This window comes from Trematomus bernacchii, unplaced genomic scaffold (assembly GCF_902827165.1).
Source record: "Trematomus bernacchii unplaced genomic scaffold, fTreBer1.1, whole genome shotgun sequence".
NCBI lineage: Eukaryota > Metazoa > Chordata > Actinopteri > Perciformes > Nototheniidae > Trematomus > Trematomus bernacchii.
This window is the reverse complement of record NW_022987803.1, coordinates 11,253,282-11,276,542: the sequence shown is the minus strand read 5'-3', so window position 1 is coordinate 11,276,542 and position 23,261 is coordinate 11,253,282. Positions and strand designations below refer to the sequence as shown.

The following is a 23,261-nucleotide window of genomic DNA, read 5'->3' as shown; positions in this document are numbered from 1 at the left end:
CTGACTTTGACTTTGACTTTGACTTTGATGATGAACCAATGAAAAGACCAAAAATAAATCTTGAAAGGGAGGTAGAAACCTGAAGCAGTCTATAAAAAGCCTCTCCTAAAATGAATTGCATGATAGATCAATTAGAAAATAACGGATGGAAAGCAAAACATTTTTTAAAAGACCACATATGGAAAAAACAGACCATGTCTTTTATTTTCTCAAGTAACCAAAAGGAGAATGATGGAAAATATGCAAATTACGGTTACAACTAAGTAAATACTGGTATGAGTGGTTGTGCAAGAAACAAAAGATCAACTGATAATTTATCAATCTCAATTATGCATTAGTTTATTCTAGTTATTATCAGTTCATTCCAGATGTGCTTCTCCTTTGTTCCTTATCAACTGTATTTTGTGTACTTTATGACAAAGTGGTACCCAAGTAGAACCTATATTTATGGGCTACAGTACTGGCATGTAGAATAGAAGATTTTAATAAATCATTAGTTATATGTAATGGATCCAAATATGCATATTGTGGGCATCTTGTTGAAATGTAATTAGCATGAGCTAACAATATGTTGTTGCACATTGCCTCATTGGCTTCCTGCTGCAATCCCTGGTATGTCATCAGCCTGGCAACATTACACAGCTAGTGTAGGAAAGATATCCTAAAAGGAGTGTTAGGGCCTCACAGCATGCGCAGAATCTCCGTCTCTGATCATCTGAAATCGATACAAAGTGACAGACGTATTAAAGCAGCATCTGCGACCCACTGTTGTTTAATATTTGATATTTTCTTTCATTCCGATCCCTTTGTTTTCCGCGCCTCAAAAGTGTGATGTTATCACTGTCTGAAGAGATTGCTTTTCGCTTCGCTCCCTCATTTCTTTGGCAGTTATTACATCTGAAGTCAGAGAGGTCATCTCAACATATTGCTCCGGCTGTAGAAAGCCATCTGTTGGATTTCATATAATGTAGCGGCCCGCTGGCTCTCATGGCACATTCAGAGCAATAATACACCATATCCCAACTACATCCCCAAAGTAATTTACAGAGCAGCGTCTCTGACAGGCAGACAACATGCTGTAGCTGTGCCACATCTGACACAGAACTACATCACAGTAGGACACACCATTGCAGGGAATGATATCAGATATTAAGGCTGCTTGTTCATGTCTGCAGGCTTTTGAGACTTTATATTCAAATATGTGCTCATCTACTTACTCTAATCACCATTCTTAGCATCATGATCATCATAATTGTCTTCTGTTGCCGCAGCTGTGTCGTTGTCATTGTTATGATCATAATCTTTATTAGTAGGCTTTGTCATTGCAAATGATCCCAGAAGGGTATTGGTCTCACACTCTTCTGCATTTATATGAAATCAAATAGGCTGAATAATTCATTAAAATCGCATTTCCTTGAGAATTTACTGACATTTTTCAAAATAATTCAGAGGAAAGACTGGATTATCAGTGCAGTTAACGGTGATGTCAGTGGTCAGGGTGGAGTGACTTTAACATCTGTTTAGTCTGACGGAGAACACTGAAAGCTTCTTTCCTAGAGTGCGCACACAGGAACTTTTTAAAAGTACCCATATGACCTAATCCACTTGGGAAGAATAGTTGGCCAAACATCATTTCCAGTTTTTTCTCTTGTAATTTAATACAACATAAAGCAGAGATAAAAGATGCATCCAACATTTTTTTAAGGGATTGTTTTTAATTACGTTACAACAGCGGCGCTCATTTGCGGGTCACTTCTCAGCAGGAAATGGGTCGAATTTTCCAAGGCCCCAATAATTACATCATGCTTGTGTTATTTGCATCTGTGCGCCTGTTTTTGTGTGAGCATGTGTGTGCGAACCCAAAGAGAGGGAGGAGTAATTAGATTTGAGAGAAAGTGAAAATCAAATGAAAATGGAAATGCATCTTTGTGAATCTGTGGGTAAACAAAAACCCAGGAGGGAGGTTTCTTTGCATCACCTTTCCTCAGTGTTTGCAGCATGACAGCTGTGTTTATTGCTACCAGAACATACTGATGACCCATGATGGGAACATTAGATGGTGGCCTTTGAAAACAAAAGCATCTTGGGAATGCAAGTGGGAAAAGCTTTCTCCCATGCTTTTATTTGCCTGCACACACACATATACACACCTGTGAGGTCAGCGTATAAGCCCCGACTGTCCGAGTCAGCAGAAAGCCACGGCTAAGGTGCTACAGTGAGAAACTAACAGATGAGCTTTTCTCATCCTCCACACATTATCTCTTGATCTTTGCTCCACTTGCAGAGGTGTTCTGCTCTGAGGGGGGAAAGCCATCCTAGATACGATCTGTTACACATTATGCTCCACCCACCTACACCCACCTGTCTCTGTATGATGTACCACATTACACACGTATACAAAACAACAAGGGCCTATCTGGCAGACAATAGAAAAGATTATGGTCATGTTTATCTCTGCATTTATCAGATGACTTTCAAGAGTCTTACTTTTTAACATGAAATGTAAACACTTTAGTTGCATAAGAAAAATAATAGAAACAAGAGGGAAAAAAAGAAAGAAATAATGAAAGCAAAATAAGAAATGTTAATTAATCAATTAATAAAAAAATAGAATAACATAATATTTTAAAATAAGAATAAATAATGTATACACACCCAAATAAATAAAGCAATTGGATACACAGCAAAAAGGGAAACAAATAAATCTCTGTCTCTTTTGAGCATTTTATCCATTTCTAAATTAGCCATCATTTTCAAAAATATAGTAAAAAAGAAGTGAAGTGAAAGAGAGCATGAGCATCCTCTGTACTGGCCTCTGCGAATTCTATGGTAATACACTCAGTCATTTGAGCCATAATAGTATGCTAAATACACTGACCCTTGCCCGGCACTGATGCCACAGGCATGGTTTGTTTGACATGCCAGCCTCTGTTAGCCAGATATGGTAGAAACAGATCATTACTGTCACTGCTAATGCTGCTAATGTAGCTTAGTGTGACAGTAATCGCAGGTCCTTCACTCCTCCTTCTCCCTCTGTCCACCCGGCCTGTTTGTCTCTGTCAGGCTTGAGGCCATTTTGCCTGCAGTGAAGGCCTTTGGAGACGAAAGCCAATTATTATCTTAATACCCGTATAAATATGTGAATGCACGGCATATTCAAAAGCAGTGCGGCAAACAGCCAACACGAGGATCTCTGAAACTGCGACAGGCAGGCATTCCCTTTGAGACTTTCATCATGTTACCATTCATATTTTTCAGACTAAATGATGCATGCTCCTTATCTGATATCCGCTGCCCTCGATCTAGGGTGGCCTAGATTCTCAGTTCATGACGACTTCCATGTTGTGATTTCACAGCACAAAAAGAGAGTCTCTTCCTATTTAGATTTGTCTTGAAGGGGATGTAAACAGGAGGGAGACAGCTCTGTTTGTTTGAACTGATTGGCATGCAGCAGTTATCCCCACTGTCTTCAACAAGGGGTTGTCTGACACCAACAGTATATTGAGTGATTCCACAGAAGTTGGATTTCAAAGCAGCCCTACGTGGGTGGGTGTGTGTGTGTGTGTGTGTGTGTGTGTGTGTGTGTGTGTGTGTGTGTGGTGTGTGTGTGTGTGTGTGTGTGTGTGTGTGTGTGTGTGTGTGTGTGTGTGTGGTGTGTGTGTGATGTGTGTGTGTGTGTGTGTGTGTGTGTGTGGTGTGTGTGTGTGATGTGTGTGTGTGTGTGTGTGTGTGTGTGTGTGTGTGTGTGTGTGTGTGTGTGTGTGTGTGTGTGTGTGTGTGTGTGTGTGTGTGTGTGTGTGTGTGTGTGTGTGTGTGTGTGTGTGTGTGTGTGTGTGTGTGTGTGTGTCAGCCAGCCAGTGTAGGTACAAACAAAAGAGACTAGGCTTGTCACATGAGACAGAGCAGCAGGAAGTCGAGCTAAAGTGGTGAAGTACAGTAACAAGTGATGTCCTTGCCAACATTTTGTCAACGTCTACTTCACTGCTGTATCACACCTCTGTTTCCCCTGCTTTTACATGTTGTGCGTGACTCAAACTGGCTGATTGTTCTGCACAGTACAAGCATTCAAATCATCACACAGTGGTTTATTATTCCTCTGAAATTGAAAAGAGAAGCTGCTGCCTTGCTCCAATGGATTTCATTTGTATATTGTAAACCCTGTTTCGGAAGCTGTTCCAAGCTATCAAGAAAAAAACATGGGAGAAACGCTGTTGCATATGAAATGAATACAGGATAATGAAGCGGTAATTCACTTTAGATGATGGAAATGGCAGTAAGCCGTCCATAATCATGCTGTGATGGAGTTGTGTGACTACAACATGATGCATGGTATGGAGAAAGGGAAGTGAATCACGACTCCTTGCCATAATTTGCCTTTCCAAGCGGGCATGAAACGTACCTTTTGGCACAGAATGGCTCATAAACCGAGCAATGTGTTCTTTCCCAAGAGATTAGAGCACGGAGTCCCTTGTGTGTATTTCAGTGTGTGTGTTTGTGTTTATGTTTGCGGTCCTGTGCAAAAGCCCCTGGGAGATAAAGACAGGTTGCCATGGCAGCAGCTTGAATGTTGTTGCGTGGATGGCAGGGATGTGTGTGTCTTTTTGCATGTGTGTGTTCTCGTGCAGAGGCCAGACAAGGACAGTGAGCTATCGTCATTTCATAGATTAAACAGGCTCTGAATCACAGAAAAAGGAGAGGTTTAAAGTGACCATCCATGAATATATCCCTTCAATGTTGCCAACGTGCTGTCACATTCGATATTATAGCAGCCTGTACAGTCACAGAACACTACATTGCTTTTATTAACTTCACATTGCGTCTTTTTACAAGGCTGTAAAGGTTGTATGGTAAATAACATGTCACATCAGACTTCATTACATTTGTGCCGCATGCTACAGTATAGTGCATGTTGTACATTATTAATTAAGCCCTAATATCACACACAGTAAGTCAATATTGAGGCTGGAATATGGTAATTGTGTCAGGTTATACTGCTCCTAGTACTAGGATGGGTTAAAAGCAGAGAACAAATGTCACTGTGCGTGCTGTGTGCTCTGCATGTGTGACCATTAAAGAGGGTTTCATCCCTTCAATTCTGAAAAAGAAATCAAATCATAGCAAATGCCCATTTCGTAGCAATGTCCTGGTATCTGGTGTCTACACATGCCCTGTATGGACAAAATAACAAGAATTTGTTACAAAATGACACAGTTATATAAAAAGAAAGACCTTATCTTTATTAAAGTAGGAAGAGATTTCTTAGAATTCAGTTTTCTGTATGATAAAGAGAGCAAACATGTTTCCTTTTTTAAAACAAACTCCATGTTGTTCAGTTCATCTCCTTCTATTTTAAATAACTCTTTCATCATAATTTCACAAACCAGTAACAACCCTCAACTTCAGTATTGTGTTTGAATGGATATTAGGTAATTGGGTCTTGCACAGTTGATTGGATGATTGTTGTGTGTACTCTATTTTTCTTCTGAAATGTCACCAATCCTTACCATGGTCTGATGGACCAGCTATGGAACACTAAAGAAAATAGTTCTCTCCCATTCTGTGCATTCATTAGTTCGGAAAAAGTGTGCAAGCTAACATTATAAACAGCATGGGACAAAATACAAACTGTATTCCTAAAGGCCCAACATTTGTATATGTTTTCGAGCTCTGGGTGGGACCTCAAGGTAGTAACGTGTTGTCCCTGTCATTTCATTTCATAAAGTGCTTAAGTGGTACATACAGTAATGCCAAACAAAATTGCAATTCACAAATGAACAACCATGACTTCCCACACAGTGAAACTCAAGCCTTTGGTTCCCAACAAGTGCCCACTTTTACCCGACTGGTAATCCAGCGTTGCTTAAGAGAAGCCTTGTGATAAGCCCCTGGGCTTTGTGGCTCTGCCTGCACATCTGTTCTGACTGTATGAGTCTGTGTGTTTCAGTCTCTTATCATCAAGTTCACTTCTTTGTAAACTCTGCAATACACCTGAGCTGCTGGCTTTGGACAGTATGAGGAAAACCACAGAAGAAGAATCTAACTTGACATCAAAAACAACCTTCTCTGATGCAATGGGGATCACCACTGAGCCACCAGGTGTTTATTAGTTTAACAAGATGTGTTACTGTACATGGTTGAATAATCAGAACACTGCCAAAAACACACCCTGACAATTAGTGAAATGAACATCTAGATAATCCAATAACATATTATTGAAACCATAAACAATGTTTTACGAAGCATTACGACAAGCTGTAATATTGTTTAGGGGTGTAAGAAAATATCAATGCACAATGTTTTGTGAACACTTTCCTTTTTTATTTAAAAGTGTAAATCCAAATATTGCTGAAGAAAGTTGTTATATATTTTTTAACCCGATAGTTCTTCAACCATTTGTCTCTTCCAATCCAACATAATAATGTAAACTAAGACAGGAAGTAGCATAACGTTGTTGTGTTCTTTATACTATGACAGTTTATCACCTTGCCTACAGTATCACATATATCTATAACACAATGTATTTAACTGTAACCCTTGTATCTTGATACTTAAACTATTGCCAAATGTATTGCCAATACACGTTCCTATTGTTTACTGAATGCATTTTCCTTTCGATGGTAGGACTCTCCCGCAAATCGTGGAGAGTTGGCTGACTCACCAGTAGCAAATGCAGCATAATCTTGTCGTCTTTTCCTTGCATCTCCAAAATGTCAAGTGTTGGAATTGGAATTGTAATAGATCTGCCTGTTTTTTACTGTGACGCCTTTGGCACTTGCATGCAGGTGACACAGCGCCAGGAAATATTTCCTGCATATGCAAGACGATATCATCTGTCTGACAGCAGAGAGGAAACACAAATCAAAACACGGGAGATGTTGTATTTCCGGAGATATTCTTCAATTTTCCTGGCAGTTTTGACTGCTCGATTCATCTGTCACATAACCAAATACATACTGCCTATTGCAACAGTGTCGTAATGTCTAACAGTCAGCAATTGAGCTTTGAAGAAATGTATATTATTGTCATCTACACCTATGATAAATGAGAAGACGGGGAAAAGCATTTCCGCTTTGCAGCTCAGCCATTTGGAAGGCTTAAGCTGCTAAAGCTGTGTGATTTCACTTCTGCAGCTCTAATGTATGACTATTATTAACCTCTCCACTTATGAGCGAGTGAGTCACCCTGTCCAGTGACAGAGCTGCCACAAGGCCTCACTCAGCTGTCTGACTTCATGAAGGAGAGATCCAAGCCAGTGACGCCAATCCTGTCTCCCCCTCAAGCCAAGATCCTTCCTCTCCGCTTGGAGGAGGTCTCGTCTGCGTGACCTGCCACTCACAGCCACTCACACTTCCTGCTGCCTCGGAAAAGGGTAATCAGAAAAATGTCTCCTCTTCGGGCAGTACATCCTGCGTTCGTCAGCACAGGACATTTTCATTTTTGATTTGCCTAATGTAGCAGGTCGTACACTCATGTTGGTCAGAAGCCAAGAGGTGGAATAAAGGTCAAGGGAAGTGCCAGTGTTTATTTGATCTGCTAAATAATCCTCTTGGGTTTACCCTGGTGCTGACTGGACACGTTTTTAAAGCAATGCGTTCATTAATTTGCACTCACGCATTTCCTGTACTGCCCTAAGTAGACAAAACGTGTACAAGGCTAAAGTAATGTGAAGGGGTCACAGCGAAGTTGTACAAAATCTTTCCATTGACATTCAGCTTTCTCTGGGATTAAATATTAAAATATAGTTGGACAAACCTTCTATGTAGTGCATAACAGAGTTTTAAGGGTCTTCCTGGTCTTTGTTCTTTGAAGAGATGATAACACCTGAGTGGTAAATGCAACAATCATAGAAAAATAACAATATGCATTTTCACAATTACCAATGACAGCATTCATTTTGCATAACATGTGATTTCAATGGGTTGATCTGATTTAACTTGATACTAAAATCAGCCTTTCAGTTTTAATTGCATTTATTTTTTATGATTGCAAGTCTGTGCCTACTATACCAAGTTAATTATGCGGAAAGAATGGGAATACATTTGAGTGTCGTCCTCTCCCTCCCTCCTCCATTTTGTCTCTTCCTCTCTTTCCCTCACACATTCTTGGTTAAAAACAGGCCTTAGGTCCCAAAGCATCATGAAGGGCAGAATGTGGCACATGTACCCATACCCAAAATAACTTGAAATTGAGGGGTATTGCAGCTGTTGCCCTGCACCAACACGTTCATTACGGGTCATAGATGGAACGAGTATCATGGGAATTTGTTTAATTCTCAACAGTAAATATAAAAATAAACCTAAAGAATCCATGGGAGCAGGAGTCTGCTGTCAAAACAATGCTAAGAATACCTCAACTTAATGTGAGCACTTTCATTATAACTCTGTGTTTGTAAAAAATCTTTGCCTTACATGGTTTGACTTGGTACCCTTTACTCCCACACATTTCTGTACAATTGTGTATTAAACATGTTGTTCTGCTCCCTAGCTCTCACAAAGTATTTCCCCTGTTTTCTAAATTTGACGTTGAGGAGGAGCAACACTTTGTGTCACTTCCATCCCTCTTTCCTCCTTCTTCTACTTTTACTCTTACCACTCGTCACGTTCCTGCCTGCTTCTCCATCCTCCGTCCTCCTGCCTCGCTCTCCCTCACATCGTCTCCTCTCACTCTCACTGAATGATCTCATTCCTCCTATGCCTCTGCATCTTCACTCCTCGCGTATGATCAACTTTTCTCAGTGGAAGTTACCCGCTGGGTGTGGATGTGACAGTTCTGATTCTTGCTGGTGTCAACATGAGCTGGCTAGCTGTGTTGCTATGTGACAGTGTGAAATTGGCTATTTCAATGCACAACGCAAGGAAAATAGCTCTAATTTGAGTGGGTTTTCATGATGCATTCTAAGAAATGTCATTGAATTGCAACCACACATTCCTCTGGTGGATTTGAATCCTTAGGCCTTCCTGTAACGTCAACATTACAGGGGAAACTGACCTTAGATCATTCCCTGCAGGGCAACACAGCCATATTAGGAAGTTGGTGAGTAACCGCGCTCCAGGGATTTAGAGATGCTCACCCGTCCTCGTTGACCTCTGTAGCTTCCAGGAAACATCCTGCTTCAGTGGTATACAGAAGCTCTCGCTGGAAGGCACCGTGGGGCTGCCTGCCGTTACTCCTCGGCATGTAGGCGTGTCTGGAGAGCTGATGAGCCTCAATGGATTTTCTCGAGTGCTGCTCTCTACTGTGCATGAGTCACCATAGTGTATCGGAATGGGGGCAAAGGGAATCTTTAGGGATTATTATTCTCATTCATGCACAGCTGTGGTTCAGGCTTAACGGAATCCCTATCTGGGGTTAGAGCGATGGGTACATTTAGATGTGCTGTCATAAAGCAGAAATGTGCTATAGTAAAATATGAATAAATCAACACGTTTATCCAAGATGTAACCTGCAAAAAGTCCATCATTCAGCCGCATGTTGATATTGTTCGGTGAGACAAAAGAAAAGCTGTTCTGTGGGGAAGAATGTTCCAGCGTTGTAACAAAGAATAAAGTGGGTGGCTCGCAGAGATTATATCACAGATCCCAGACACATACATACACACAATCTTGAGGACTGCGATATATAAAAGCTTGTGGGTGAAGCCACATTCTGAAACTGTAAACCACCGTTTCTGAGATGAGAGGCCTCTGTGTGAAAAATGCATTTCCATGTTGCGGGGGTTTATTCAGGCAGAGAGCGAGAAACACACATTTAGAATAGTGCATGTTTGTGTGAGTGTGTGTGTTTGCTGCTACTGCCTGCAAGCAGGGGAATAAAGGTTAAATGGAACACTTCTGTCAGTGTCCAGCGTCCAGCTGCAAGCATTCCTCTCACCGCCCTGGATTCGTATATGGAATTGCACAATCCTGCTGTCACACCCCCTGGTAATCTAGGAAGAACAATGAATAATGAACCTCATCCAACCTTCTCTTTATAATATATTATGTGGGCACAATTCTGCAAGACAGGGATTTGTTACACGCGATGTATCTAATGCACACAGCCCTGTGCCAGCTTTTAATATAATTCTGTGGCCAAGACTTTTTATTCCACACTTGGCAAAAATATGGAATACAATCCCATATCACAGCAAAACTCATACCTTGCTTTTACATATTTTAAAAATTCATATAAGCTTTTTTTCTCAAGGACAAAGACTGCACTGATTATTGTCATCACATTCTTAGTCCTTTTGTTTTATTATTGCCATCATGTATTTCATGCTCCTACTGTGTATTGAAGGCTTATTTTTAATGCATCATTATATGCTATCATAATGCAAGTTTTGGTATATTTGTTGCAATTTTGCTTACATATCCTTGCAGTGCGATAGCTCATCACTGAATGACATCAGTAGCATATAGATTACATAGTTATAACATTGTTTGTTGCATTTATTTGTACGGCTAACCTTTAGTATTTTCATCTCATGACACCTTAATGAATGGTATGAATGCAAATGCACATCAGTATTATTACTGTGTGCTATTGTGAGAGTGGGATCCCCCTTGAATGACATTTCAGGAGGAAACACATTTGTAACACAGCACGTACAGTAGCTATACCCTCACCCACCCCCCCTCCCCCCATCCAATTTACCAGCGCGCGATGCATTTAGATTTCTGGGGGGTGTAGCCACACTATGGTTCTCACATGACTGCACTGCATATTATAACTCAGCTTGTGAGCCAATGGGGTTTCGATTATGGAGTGACGTCAGGAGGCGGGTCGGTGCTCTGTGCGTGTGCGTGTGTGTGTATGTGTGTGTGTGTGTGACCCCCCCCCCCTCCGCCAGGCAGGCAGGCAGGCAACTCTCTCTCACTCTGTACAGGCGCAGTGTGTGAAGTGTGTGCTGCTCCGCTGGCCTCCCTCCGCACTGAATGGACTAGATTCCCAGCCACGTAAGAACACAGCGGCAGCACGGGAGAGAGGATGTCCTGCTGAACCAAGGGATAGGCCTGGGAAAGTCGGCCGGCCGTCCCTTCCTTCCTCACAGCAAGCTTACAGCAGCAGACATACAGCACAGACGACACTTTTCTTCCACAGGACTAGACCCAGAGAAACAGGGGACGTCGACTCCCGCACACAAAGAGCTACAGTTTTTTTCCGGATGGGGTTTGCTCCTTCTGTGATAGGTGACAATTGCCGTGCATGGATATGATCCTGGGGAACAAGGCCGTGCACTGACTTGGTACTAGTTAGCAAAGGAAGCTAACCAGTTAGCTCTGCACCTGCTAGCCATCATTTGACTGTCAAATTTCGGCTAAATACAGCACCTATATAGCTTGCATTGTATTTTTGCTTGTGCATTTTTTCCCGTGCCTCAAAGCTGTATCCAACACATTGTTTCCGTTTTATGAAACGTGCCATACCATTAACCGGCAAGATAAGCTAGCAAACAAGCTGCGGGGTAACTCAGCACCCTTCATTCATTGTAAAAGCTGACTTTGGTAGCCTTTGTTGCAGTCTCGTCGTGCCTGCTAGCACTGCTAACGTTAATGAAATTGCAGCAGATTTGTTCAAAGGGTTTACAGTCGATTTGGTGCAGATATTCTGTCATTTTAGCCTGGCCTTATCTCTTGAATGGAAAACAAAGGAGGACAAATGAACAGTTGAACTCTGCAAAAAAAATATACTGACCTCTTTTTTGTTGTGCGAAAACCAATCGGCTTCTCCTGTTGCTAGTCTGCAACGTTCCCTAACAACAAGGAGCAATTACATTTGAAACTGTATTCAAGATTTCCTGAAGTACCTCCCGATTTGTGTTATTGCACTGAGTTTACAGCAAAGTGGTGCCCTACTCGAAGAGGAGAAGAACAAGGAGGAAGGCCCCCGGATCTGTGGAGGTATCACACTTATTCCTCATGAACATACAGAGGTCAAATCCAATTAACATTTCACGTTATGGGAGATCGCGGCATAAATCGCATGATTTCGAAGATTTGACTTGTTTAAGGACTACAGAGTCGCACCAGAGTTTCAGTCCTAACCTCGGGTCCCCCAGCCCGCCGGAGACCCCGGACTCCTCGCACTGTATCTCCCGCATCGGGGACTACCTTTTGTTGGAGCCACTGGAGGGAGACCACGTTTTCAGAGCCGCCCACCTGCACAGCGGGGAAGAGCTCGTATGTAAGGTTAGTAATCAACATGGTTGACGTATCCTACCAAAATAGCCCCAGAGTATTTTCAGTACCGTTTCCGTTTGTTCAAGCAGGGGGTTTGCAATGCAGAAAAACAGCATTTTCAGGACAAAATCAAGTGTTCCTACAGGTTTTACTCCTTTGCATTCATTGTCACATTAATGTCTTTTTTTCAATAGTCCCCAACATGTAATGAACATACTCTGCAGAGAAATGTCTTAGTTGGTGTCGATGGGTTTGCTATTGCAGCAAGTCCACACCCTGAACTTTTTAATAATTGCTTGAATTGTAAATAGAGAGCTGGCAGAGCAGCCTAATGGAAAAAGTGAATGGGGCGAGCTGCGTGGTTTGGATTGCATGATGTAACGTTGACAAAGGAGTGAGTAACCACGCACACACTCCTCTGTCCGTGCTATTCTCGCTTACCCATGGCGTCTCTTTTATAGTGCAATGCTGTAATCGTATTGTTTCACCCATGGTTTTATATTCGGTGGTTGAGCATAGTCGTATTGCACACATATTAGTGGGATTGTAATCTTTCGAGGACAGCTGTGCTGAGAGAAAAGCACACAGTGTTAGGGAACTTTGCAAGTTCAGCCAGCTGCTGTGACTGGCTCTGGCATTGACCCTCTAACAATGAGAAATAAACCACTTTCCCTCAAGGTTAAGGACAACCTTAAAGCTTGCCCTCAACACATTTATAGCCCATATCGACTTTGGTGTATTACTGATTATGAGGGTGATTATAAGGGCAGTGGGGTTGTCCCTGAGGTACATTCCGGCTTAAGCAGGCTTAAGTGAATTGAGACGATGGTTACATGCACCATTGGACTCATAAGGTATGACGTATCCAATAACCCGTACCTTTTGACTTGAGATAATGTTTCGTCATGGCAATAACAAATTAATGGCCTTTGGCACAGCCTGTGAGCTAACTGCCTTTTGACCTCATCTCCCTTACAATACAGCAGCGATCAATCCCCACTCCCAGGATTGATCTCTCCTTCCAAGCAGGAAGCTCAGGTCACAGCTTCAGATCTTGAGAGCTGTGGGGTGTTTTTTTTTTTATTGAGTGTGAGCAGAGGAGCAGTATCACCTGAACTGGTGGTGCTGAGAGTCAATGGGGGGTTACCATGGAAACAAAAGAGACACTGCAACCCCCTGGCTGCAGAACAATACCATTCACTAACATGATGCTTTCACTTTGCTTCTGTGCAACCTGACTCCCTCTGCTAAAACAGTAAACACAAGTTTTGCGTCACCCAAATGTGGTAAATAGACTACAAAAACAAGCACCTAATGAGACTGTAGCACCCTACATGAAACTAAAATCAATCTTTGCTATGTAGACTGTAAGTATAAATGTGTTCCTGTCTTATGTTTGCAGGTTTTTGACATTGGCCGATACCAGGAGTCGCTGGCGGCCTACTTTGCTCTGGGCCAGCACCAGCACATTAACCAAATCCTGGAGATCTTGCTCGGGGAGACTCGAGCCTATGTGTTCTTCGAGAGAAGCTATGGCGACATGCACTCTTTCGTCCGCACCTGCAAGAAGTTGCGGGAGGACGAAGCTGCCAGACTGTTCTATCAGATAGCCTCGGCTGTGGCACATTGCCACGACAACGGACTGGTCCTCCGCGACCTCAAACTGAGGAAGTTTGTCTTCAAGAATGAGGACAGGTGAGTTCTGCAGAACCCGTATTTTTGTATTATCGACTACCCACTGTGTACTTTGGAATCTTTTCTTGCCTAACATGTTGTATGTGATGTAACTGCATAATGTGACCGTGTCAGTATTATCTGTACCATGTCTCCGCTTACACAGAGGATACTGTAAACTGAGACGATACAAGACTGGCATGCCTCTCCCAGATGTTATGCAGAGTACAGGAAACATAAGCCCTTTGTGTGTCTAGGAGCTATTTTCGTATGTTAAGTAGTGAATGACACATATACAGTATATATGGCATGTGGGATCACACTTTGGGAGGATAATAGCAGTGCATTTATTCCAACAAGGACAGATCGGTTAGCGGGACTGGCTTTTTTGCATGACACTCGACCAATTCAATTAAGCTTTTTCCACTGCTACACTTCTGTACTCATCTGCAGGAGAAATCTGTAGAAACACTTGTACAACACAAGACTACTGACCTCTGGTGGCAGCATTTGAAAACTACATGCTTAAAATCCAGGCATCTGTTGCCACAGCAACCTGAGATTTTATTGACTTTATACTTTTTTAATTTTTAGTAGATGTTTCTCAGACTTTGCTTTACAGTCTCAATTCTAACGCAAAATGTTCTTCAAAGTCAGTTCTGAGCCATGGCTGAGGCGCAGACTACACTTGATGCCCTCTATTTTAATGTGTGACATCATACTTTGGCACTAGCTGTGGAAAAAGGAAGTTGAGCTATCTCGCATATTCAGTCCAATGACCTTGAATGTCACATCCAGACTGCTCATGAGCAGAGCTGGGATGCCAGACTCTCCCCTCCCATCAGATGATTGATGCCGGGTGAATATTAAGAGTGATAGTGCAGGGCAGTATTGAGTCACATTTACTATATGGCCTGTCAAGAATCCTCTTACACCGTATACCTTTTCAGACCTCCTGGCTCAGTGAACCTTTTTTTTAAGGTGGAGACCAAAGATCACTGGCTTGAGCCCAAGTGTGTGCCAAAAGGAGATAGTGAATGCAAGGTGAAGGAAAGGAACAAGACCAGACTTATAATGATACCTGAGTAGCTCCTTCAGTGTGTCCTAGTTCCCTGACTCGATTTTGTTATACCGCTGTTGGCCTTTGACCAAACAGCAGCCTGTTTAAAGGCGGTCAAAGATTGGAATCCAACACAGCTACTTTAACAGTCACTGTTGATAAGCATCTCCTACAGCAAGCTTATGAGACATGTTACTATCAGCATGCATTGAGCTTGCTTAAATAAAGACAATAAGCTTCTCTTAAAAGTCTTTCTTTGTATTTCTAAGCCCTCTACACTGTAAATTAAAGGTTTGCGCTTATCCTCGAAATAAGTGTTTATATGCTGTATTTTAAAAAAGGAGCATTGCTCTTTATATTGCAGAGGAACAATGGGCCATTGGCACAAGGAAACAAAAGAATGTTCCTGATTAGAAAATGTGAAACTGCATATTAATGAAAGCAAATGACTTTGACTGCCAATGATCCAGTGTGTGGGCTAATGGGACGGTGTATGCATGCACATGTCGCAGATGGCAACACTTTCTGGAATATGTCAGAGCCAGTGCTTGTTGGTTTCCATTATTCTAGTAGCTCCCAGTTGATACTATCACAAACGCTGCCTCTTTGTCTGTCATGTCTCAGGGACCTCACACACAGATGGCAGCGTTTGCTCAGCCCCACAAGTGTCTCTTACCATGAATGTGGAACTTTTTCTTGCCTGAGCCTCTTCAGATTCTACAGTGAACTTTTCTAAACAACCAGCCATTATTATCAGCACTCAAGGGTATCATAGCTGCTATTGGGGGGTTTGGAGAAGAGCACAAATAGATGCTATTTTTGAGTGGGAAGAGCAGGAGAACAAAAAACCACATTATCAGATCCTTGACACTGAGCCAAACTGTTCTATGCATGCATCTTAAGACGATTGGTCACCCGTAATTGGTTTTTCTTTTGAATTGTGGAGGTCTTTTAGAAAGCCCATTTGTACATCAATGCTTTTTGCATGGGCTTTTATCTGAGTGAAAGGAAATGTCAAACTTAAGCCTTGAGCATTATGTGCTCTAGTTTCTCTGATATCCAAGAGCAATGGATATTAAACTCCTAAGATGCCCATCTGAGCGAATTACCCCCACTTGAGTGTCTTCTGTATTTAATTCTCTGTTAGTTGGCATCCAAAAGATTGAACCTTTGGTGATAATTACCTCTTAATAAAATTCAGATTAACAGATCCTTGTGTGTCCATTCTTGGTTTAGGCGATATCCTTATGTTTTTCTGCGTTTTCTTTGTGTTTCCAGAAGCCTCGTGAAGCTGGAGAGCCTTGAGGACACTTATATCCTGGACGGTCATGATGACTCCCTGTCAGACAAACATGGCTGCCCTGCCTATGTCAGTCCCGAGATCCTCAACGCCAACGGCAGCTATTCGGGAAAGGCAGCTGACGTCTGGAGCCTGGGCGTAATGCTTTACACCATCCTTGTGGGGCGCTACCCTTTCCACGACGTTGAGCCCGGCTCTCTGTTCAGCAAAATCCGCAGGGGCCACTTCAACATCCCTGAAACGCTCACACCCAAGGCCAAGTGTCTGATCCGCTCCATCCTCCGCCGGGAACCCGCAGAGCGCCTCACCTCTCGGGAGATCTTGGAGCACCCTTGGTTCACCTCCTCCGGAGCACTAGGGGGCCCCGCAGTGCCCGGCAGAGGGGAGCGCGAGCAGGAGCAGATGGTGCCTGAGGTGAACATGGAACAGGAGCTGGAGCAGTTCTTCAGCTGAGCGACAAACACCAAGCACAAATGGGACGACTCCGCCACGGCCGGCTCGCCACGCTCACAGCAGAGCAAAAAAAAAACGTAGTTTAGAGATTAATAGATGAACATTTGTCACTCGTAATAAAGGTGTTTCCATCCTGTTTCCCTTTTTCCACCATTTCATGGAAAACCTTGAGCCTGGCATGACAAATGGCATCTATACGTCACCTGGCGATGCACCTCCCGCTCGGGGCAAACAATGTAGCAAAAGTTCTTCTTTTTTTTTTGGATCTGTTTGGTTTAATGTGGTGCTCATAAAAGTAGACACATTCACCATTTTTGACACTATGGAAAGCATGAAGGGACACAGGAGACCAAGGAGAACAATTCAAAATGAACTGACAGAGTGCAACACCACACTTTTTCATACAAATTCTGCTTGGTTTTTCGTCATAGCTTCAGGTGGTACCAATTTAAACCAAAGGCCCAGGGTCAGTAATCATAAATCCAACGTGTTGTTAAACAAATTATGACCCGGGACCGATGGATGGAAAAATTGAGCATCTTAAGCTTTTTCTTATCAACAACACGTTTGACGTCGTCTTTGTTTCATGCTTAAGTTTTTGTTTTGTCATCTCATTTTTCTCGCATTTTTATTATCGATTATTCTAACATCACTAAACTCCTTGAAGGCCTTGTTTTCAGTCATTTGTATGTTTTCTGCTTCCTCAGTCTCTTATGCCTTTACCACGCTTCATTCACCACCACATTTCTTTTATTTTCCTTTACATTTATTTGTGTTAAAGCTATTCCACTCTGTCACTCCCTTAACTTCAATCTTAAAACTGTTTTGTCTCGGTGAGCCTCCAAACACGGCATCGTGCATTTGAATGGACGACTCTTCAAAATTAGCTTCCTCTTATTTAAATCCATTCTTCAGTTGTAGGAACGAGAACGTAACATTTATTTAAATTGTAACAGCTATATATATATATATATATATTATATATAAATAAATATAAATATATATATTTAAAAGTACATTGCAGGGTTTTTCTTTATTCAGAGATTCCTTTTTCATGTATGATGTAGGCAATATCTCGACACAGGACAGGAGAGGGAAATGTCTGTCCGAAGTTTTTGGAATACACGATTTCTTCTGTGCCAGTATTCCGCTGCCCCCGACAAGCCCATGCCACCCGATCTCTCTAATTTCTTTATTAAAACTTGACACGAGATATTCGGTGATAGTAATGCTATGACGTGTTCACTACCAGGACCCCATGTTAGTTTTATACTGCCTGCGTAGGTTCTGTGAAATGCTCATGCTCGGAATGAGTACTAGTGGACATGTTTTGTCGTATCTCAATGTTACTTGAATTTGTGTTTTTATCTAGTCTTTGGCATGTGCCCCCATGAATGCTATAGCCTGCCTAGCAGGGGGGGAAGGGGTGGGGGGAGGAGGGTGTTCGTTTTTTAAGAAAAGTTAAAAACATGAAAATTCTCAATTTGCTACTTTTCTGAGTTTGCTTTTCAATAAAAAAGGAAAACCTTTTTGCTTTTCATTGTTTTTCTAGACTGAGCTACCTTTTTATTTAAGTTGGTGCTAATGTTAGTCCGTTTTGTTTCACGGAGGGGGGTGGTGCATGGTGGGATATCTGCCTCAGATGTTCTGATTGTATCGTAACAGATTCTGGTGTTTTGTCCAAAATTATTCAGTAAATAAATCGTGAACTGCTATTTGACTTTGTTGTTCTTTTCCGATACACTTGAGCCCATTATAAAAACCTCACTTTTTTGATTACATTTCATCTTACAATCCTCATGTTACAAATAGAAATCTTAAATCAAACTGACATCTCAGTGGTATAATCTGTAAAATACATCTGATGGTTTATCAAAGGACTCCTTCCTCTGATATTGGACTAGAAAAAGAAAGACGTCCATTTGTCCTTGAGCTACATCTAAGTGATTCCAGCTCTGGGGATGTGGAGATTTTTCAGTGCATTTCATACATTCATATATTAAATACCAATTATATTTCTTCTTCCAGTACACTCCCAGCCAGTGTGCCCTAACAAAAGCACTTCCCAGTTCATCATCAGATTGCAATCATGAACAGAACTTGAATGGTTTCTCAATGAGCGAGGAGAAAGGGGCTTTTGCTCTGTCAGACCCACTTCATCTAAGTGATTGCACACATGAGGCACTAAGGAAAAGCTCTCATAATAATTTTCCTGGTGGCACCCTCATGAGAGACCCTTAACTACACTCTTTTGTTGTTCTGTTCACTATGACAACATTGAAGCTTTGTAAGGCTAGCTGAAAGTCTCTACTAACCTCATCCTGTCTTTGAGGAAGAAAATCACTTCAATTTGTTCATACACGTGTATGTGGACCAACATCTGGGCCTGTGTGTGTGTGTGTGGTGTGTGTGTGCCCGGAGCTTTCACCTGTCATGTTCATACAGGGTAATCCTTACTGAGGTTACAGCCCAATGTGCCTATCTTCATGTTTAAAAAAGGATAAAGCAATTTATCTTGGCATACAATGACAATTTAAAGTCGTTTGTCGTGCGCAACAACAGGGGAATTATTTTTTTATGGAAATAAAAGACTTACCTCCTCTTTCAATCGATTCCTCTGAGCTGACAAAAGATGAGACATTACGAGGTGCAGCAATCACATTCCAGACAGCTACAGCAACAACAAGATTACCCTGTTTCTTTGTAATCAAATGAAAAAGTAGATCAATCACGCTGACACTGTGTATTCTGATTTTGTCAACATTTCTATCATCAGAGCACACCAGAAAACTTGCTGTCCTGGAAAATAAATAATGCAATATGCTCTGAGATGGACAGATAGTTGCCTTCCCAAACCTGAACTGAATGTAAGCCTGACCTCTAGTGGCGTTAGTAACATGCACACATATCAAATTAAAATACAATATTTGTTCGCCATGCTTAGTCCTTTTTACTTTTTTTTCTTCTTTTTAGTTACATTTTGACACTTTGACATTCTCAAAAATGTAAATCAATCTTGACCAGAATTATTTTAATAACAACAACTTAGTAACATCCTCAACTGCAGACTTGATTAACCCTTGTATGGTGTTCGGGTCTGTGGGACCCGTTAGAGTGTGTGTGTGTGTGTGTGTGTGTGTGTGTGTGTGTGTGTGTGTGTGTGTGTGTGTGTGTGTGTGTGTGTGTGTGTGTGTGTGTTAGTGTTAGAGTGTGTGTGTGTGTGTGTGTGTGTGTGTGTGTGTGTGTGTGTGTGTGTGTGTGTGTGTGTGTGTGTGTGTGTGTGTGTGTGTGTGTGTGTGTGTGTGTGTGTGTGTGTGTGTGTGTGTGTGTGTATGTGTGAGACTTTTGTCTTTCTGCCCCTGCCACAAGGTTGCAACATTGTTGATCAATTCAAGCACGGACACCTGGCTGCTCTCACATTCCCACATTATGTCTTGCGGGAACCAGTCTTTCTTTTTTTTCACATTCTATCCCAGCTGCACATTTGGGGCGAGACACACTAAATAAAGCTTCGCCATGTTTGGGTCCTTATCACAACTGATCAAGATGGCCAAAAGATTCTCTGCTCAGAGGGCCTTGCAAATGATTTTGGAAGAGAGAGAACCATTTGATGATGATGCAGAGGAAGAGGTTTCAGAATGTGAGGATCAGTGATCAATGTGAGGTCTGACAGTGACTTTGAAGAAGAGGATGAGATTGAGCATCAGCTACAGTAGTTACAAAAAAAGCCACAGGACCAGCCGGTCAGCGGGCAAAAAAACAAGTAGCACTTTAATTCATTAATGTGATCTAACAAATGTAAAAGGGAAAATATTAACCAAATAAGCTGTTTATATTGCTTGTACTGTAATTGGGATGAAGTAAACATCTGTTGAGTATTTTAATATAAAATAGTTTGAAAAGGCAGTGGGTCCACCAGACCCACGAACACTGGCTGAATAACACAAATATGAACACCACACAAGGGTTACTAGAGAGTAACATATATAAATCACTAACATGACTTACTAACTTTTGAGTGCACAATGTGGCTTTGAAGCTAACAGTATTACTATTTCTATTTTTGACTGACCAACAATACACATTTAGAAAACTGTATGGTTGTAAAAGTCACTAAAGCTAGAGATTTCAAGGCAGTTGAAACTTAGCCAAGTCCAGAAGTGCAGACATCCACATTTCTCCAACACAGCTTGCTTGTATCGCCTTGTTGACAGGAATGATTCATCTCATGTTTACACATTCAGCGCTGTGCATTTCCACAATCTGTCGAGCTCACGGAGAAAGCTGTTGACATTCACAAACTTTTTTTCAAGACTTAGAAAACACGCTAGACACAGCTCACACTCTGGCTTTGTTTGAGGAAAGCAATTGATGTGTGTTTGCCGCTTATTGCAGCACCAGGACAGTGCTTTATCTATTTGGTAAGAAGGGGGTAAAACCATGCAAAGCTCAAGCTCATTTTGTTCCTGTTTGGCAGGTTTATGTGTTTATCTAATATTCTCAGCTCTCCTTCAAAACAAGACAAACCATCTCTGGAAGTGCTCCATTGACACTAAATGGGAGATTTGTTTTGTCCTACTTTAAATGTAAAAGTAATGGTAGCTGCTGGTTCCAAAACATATGCAGTGACCCTCTGCCCTGGTAAATCCAGCTGTCACACTAATCTTCTTTTGCAATGCAATCCAATCTGTAGGGAGATTAATATGAGTACGAGATAACAGCTTTAGGGAGGAAGTACTGTGGGCCATATTCTCTGATGAATGGGAGAGATTAATAATAATATTGCCCTTCAGTGGGAGATAGATAGACAGAACAGTCTGAAAGCTGAAAAAATGGAAATGAATAATCAGGAAAAGTCCCTGTTTTGTGTTCCCGAGATTTAAGGATGCAGTACATGGATGTGTATATCATAATACAGGCAACTAGTTTGCACTATGGATGATGTAAGAACTTCAATGTTAGCTCCTGAATAGATAAAGATTCATCTTGACATAACAGCAAACAAACTTCTTAAAGGGAGCTATGCCCCATTTCCCCTTATGTCTCTCCTTAAGTGTGTGTTTCCTAGGCTACACCCAATCACCATCATGTGGGAATTCATTCATTAGCATCATTATGTTTATGCACAAACAGAATGAGAACGAATAGTTTTTTTCCCTGTCTTTTGTCTGTTTAATGGCCTTAGTATTCTGTCACAGCGCAGAACCAGAGAATGATGTCTTCCTCACTTACTCCTCAGCAGCCATGTAAGTATTCCACAATTCAATTAACTCAGCCTGAGATCAGTCTTCGATTTTATGCAACTCAAGGGAACAACACTGCTCTCTCGGAGCGTTGAAAGTTTTTCTGTGTTCCACCAAGCTTCTCCAATTAAGGTTAATGGCATGGTTGTGTAACGATCCCGCTACAACAAGACCCTTTTCAAACGCTGCTGCTATTGTGTCTGGGCTCTGGCAGAACTCAGTTGTCCCCTGACGGCGCAAGTAGGCTATGAAGGTGCTTCAGCGATCCGGTCCCCAGGCCCGGGGCACTACCCTTGGGTGTTCTGGCAGCAGAGTTTTGTGGCAGGGCACCAAAGAAAACACACAGACAACAGATGGCCTATGTTGTCTTCCACCCAGCCATGAGGCTTCTGTTTATTAAACCCAGTGAGCAGCAGAGATGCAGAGAACCCTGTCAGGTGGATATATGAGTCATATCTGTACTTGTTTACTGTAAATAATCAACATAAACAACATCTCTTCGTCTACAGTATTTTTTTAATGCAAGTATATCATCCTGCCTGTAAAATATGAATGGGGAAGGTGTTCTTTAATGGTACATATATTAATGTATAATTCAAACAGGAACCTATTACAGTTAAAGCTTATAACTTCTCTTAAAAAAACAATGTGAATGTATTTAAAAAGCTCTCCACAGTTATATACCTTACATCAGGTCATGTTCTTCTTTATGATTCTCTGGAAAAATATATGAAAGATAATTGCTTTCAACACTAGATGGTGCTCAATAACAGAGTTTCTGAGTGGTAGCTGTTAAAAGGAGAGCGTCAATGCAAGATTAATTGAAGGACATTTAGTTTTATGTAAGATTCTGTACTTTCTGGTGAAAGGTGAATGTTTTTAAAAGACATGCACATATAGACATTCAACATATGAGTTGGGTTTCAACGGTATATTTCTACTATTCAAAAGTACTTAAAGTTAATCCTCACAGATGATCTTCATGTCTAAATAAGATCATGTACATTAAATCCTGGCAACAATTGTGTTTTTCTTCTGATGTCATTTTTTTCCCCATGTTTTTATTATTTTCTTCAGGGACAACAATGGTGTGGTTTGCTCAGATTTCACCCACAGTGGCCTAGCAACATGAGCAAACAACCCAACAACTGTCTTCACACCCAAATATGACTAAATCCTGATTGGTGCACTGAGGTATGTGACATCACTATTTTCCAGCCAAACCCTGCTTACTTCAAACCAGTGAGACAAATCCCAGATAAAAACAGAAACACAGAAATCTCTCATGTTAGATTATTTTTGTTTTCATGTATACTACCCCACCACTCATTAAGAAGCTGATTGAGAAATTAGGTTCTCCGGGCCTTTAA

At 41.6% G+C, this 23,261-nt stretch overlaps 1 protein-coding gene across 1 annotated transcript; it reads left to right on the top strand.

The window, feature by feature from the left end:
* Positions 1-10,824: 10,824 nt before the first annotated feature.
* Positions 10,825-18,363, top strand: trib2 (tribbles pseudokinase 2). The gene is made up of 3 exons (XM_034150471.1): positions 10,825-12,170; positions 13,564-13,856; positions 16,174-18,363. The coding sequence occupies exons 1-3, from the start codon at positions 11,901-11,903 to the stop codon at positions 16,646-16,648; spliced, it is 1,038 nt and encodes a 345-aa protein (XP_034006362.1). The 5' UTR covers positions 10,825-11,900; the 3' UTR covers positions 16,649-18,363.
* Positions 18,364-23,261: the final 4,898 nt, after the last annotated feature.